Source organism: Belonocnema kinseyi, chromosome 9, assembly GCF_010883055.1.
Source record: "Belonocnema kinseyi isolate 2016_QV_RU_SX_M_011 chromosome 9, B_treatae_v1, whole genome shotgun sequence".
NCBI lineage: Eukaryota > Metazoa > Arthropoda > Insecta > Hymenoptera > Cynipidae > Belonocnema > Belonocnema kinseyi.
This window is the reverse complement of record NC_046665.1, coordinates 56,523,001-56,525,693: the sequence shown is the minus strand read 5'-3', so window position 1 is coordinate 56,525,693 and position 2,693 is coordinate 56,523,001. Positions and strand designations below refer to the sequence as shown.

Genomic DNA, 2,693 nt, shown 5'->3' with positions numbered 1-2,693 from the left:
GATAGATAGATAGATAGATAGATAGATAGATAGATAGATAGATAGGTATTCCAATTGGAAACGAGTCACGCTGCCCTCACTGTTTACGTTTTTGTCCCCCCGTAATCAGTCCAAGGCCACTTGAAGGCAACCCCCGTCACTTAACTGAAAGCGGGAGTTTGGTGTAATTAAATTTTCAACCATAAATGAAACTCTTAAACTTTGAGTTAAAAAAAAAAACCAATGCCGAACAAAACACATGACTTTCGAACTAAAATGATGAAATATTCAATTGGCATAGATAAATTATCAGTTAAAATTATGGTTTCAAAATAATTTAATAAAGTAATATAAAGCTATTTTGACAATGTTTTTTCAGGCAGGGTAGATATCCTGCTAGTAAAACCTCTGGGCAATTTGTTTCGAATAAAAGAAATAATATAACAGTATCTTTTTCACTTGAATAAATAAATTTTTAGGTAGCGTTTGCAGAATTCAAAATCGCACATTTTTTCGGCACCTTAATAGAGATAACACCTGATAAGATGAGATGAAATAGGATAATGTTAGGTAAAGATATATTATGTTTCCTAGTTTGAGAAATTCAGATTGGCAAGTGCGGCCCATAATTATGATGCAAACTGAGACAAACCTGATTATTGGGGAAGGTACCATCCTTGTCGATGGCGTTGACTTGGGTTACTTTGCTACCAATGGGTTCGCCTTCCAAAACTGTTTCTTGTTCTCGCTCCGTGAAGAGTGGAATTTCATCATTCACATCCTCCAACATGATGTACACAGTTGCTTCTGATGCCAGTTGTTGGGCTCCATTATTCTATGTAAAAATAAATAAACAAAAATGTATCTTTTATTGACTTATCGAAATTATTATATGGGAATAGTCAGAAAGAAAATCTATATTATCATCAGAGATAGTTCGCATCAATCAGTGTAGATACACGTATCATTCCACAATCCATGAACATAAAAATAGACATTATCGACCAAGTTAACTCTTCAAATAACAGAAAATACTTAATATCATTTCTGATTAGATGGAAAATAAAATTAAAAAATTATTTAATTATACACTACCGGTTAAAAGTTTGGGTTTACTTTGAAAAATCCTTTTTTTTTGTATTTATCGCTTTAATTATACCGGAGCTAAAAAAATGTCTAAAGCTTGATTGTTTTCGAAATTCTATTTAAAATAAGCCCAGACTGATGCCAATTTGTCTAATTTTAAAGTATATATTGCAAAATTGGTGTAAATTTCAATGTTTTCTTAAATTTTCAATAACTTCCGAAATAGTCAACGTTATTCAATGTTCTTGGGCTCATTTTGAAGCTTTTTTCACCGTATCACAACAGCTTACGAGTATTAATCGTAAAAATGTTTTTTCGAATTGCAAGAACTTGAATTTGTAACCAAAAAGTTAGAAAAATTGAAATATTATTTTTAGTAACAAGAATATTTTTGTCAAATATATGAAACATACAATCATGAATTTTCTATGTAATTTTCTCAAAATATATATTTATTTAACTTTTATTCTGATTTGCTTACAGATAAGATGTTTTCAAATTTATCCAACTTTTTTTATTACAACTTCAACTTCTTGCAATTCAAAAGGACATTTTTTACGATTCATACTCGTAAGCTGTTGTGATACGGTGAAAAAAGCTTCAAAATGAGCCCAAGAACACTAAAAAACGTTGACTATTTCGGAAGTGATTGAAAATTTAAGAAAACATTGAAATTTACACTATTTTTGCAATATCAACTTAAAAACTAGACAAATAGGCTTCACCCTGGGCTTATTTTAGACAGAATTTCGAAAACAATCAACCTTTTAAAGAGACATTTTTTGATCTCCGGTATAATTAAAGCAATAAATACAAAAAAAAAAACGATTTTTCTAAGTGAACCCAAACTTTTGACCGGTAGTGTATTTTTTCTGAAAAAATATCTACTCTCTTCGCTTCACTGGGAATCAAACGGCCGAACTTTCGTCTGATGGTCAGGTGCTTTGCGGTTCAGCTATTAGAGAGATCGAAAGAAGAATCTTTTTTCAGAAATATACGCTATCTCAAGCCAGGTGTTACATCTATGAAACGAGTAGCTTAATGGGGTCTGTATTACCAACAGAGATAGTTATCATCAATCATTATTATTTTACAGCTTGTAAGAAATTGCTTTAAGTATTTTTTATTATTTAAATACTTAAATTCTAGAGAGGTGATTTAAGATTTGAGTTTTTTAAAAAGTTGATTTCTATTTTCACGGATTGTGGAATGAGATCTTCGCTGACTGATGGTAACTATCTCTGATGATAATACAGACTTCTTTAAATTAGTCATATCATAAATGTACCACCTGACTAGAGCAATCATGTATTTCTGAAAAAAGATTCTTCTTTCGATCTCTCTAATACGAGGGTAGTTCAATAAGTCCTTAGAATGACCAACAAATGGCGCGCGAATCGCTCCAAATCATCTGTTTTCAGTCAGCACCACTCCCGACTAGATATATGGTGCAGTCACAGTCCACATCTTCTGAGTTTACGTGTTTTTATAACCAATTTGAAAAAAATTGTTCGTTAAGAAAAATAGAAAAAAAACGAGTTCAGAGCGGTAATCAAACATTTTCATTTAAAGGGTTTAACTCCATATGAGATAAAAAATGATTTGGACTCAGTTCATGGCACATCTGC

At 31.5% G+C, this 2,693-nt stretch overlaps 1 protein-coding gene across 1 annotated transcript in view; it reads right to left on the bottom strand.

The window, feature by feature from the left end:
- LOC117179435 (neural-cadherin) overlaps positions 1–2,693 on the bottom strand; it is a 392,316-nt gene that overhangs the window by 208,839 nt on the left and 180,784 nt on the right. The window contains exon 14 of the mRNA XM_033371218.1: positions 632–814. Coding sequence (XP_033227109.1) covers positions 632–814 — 183 coding nt within the window. The remainder of the gene's footprint in view (positions 1–631; positions 815–2,693) is intronic.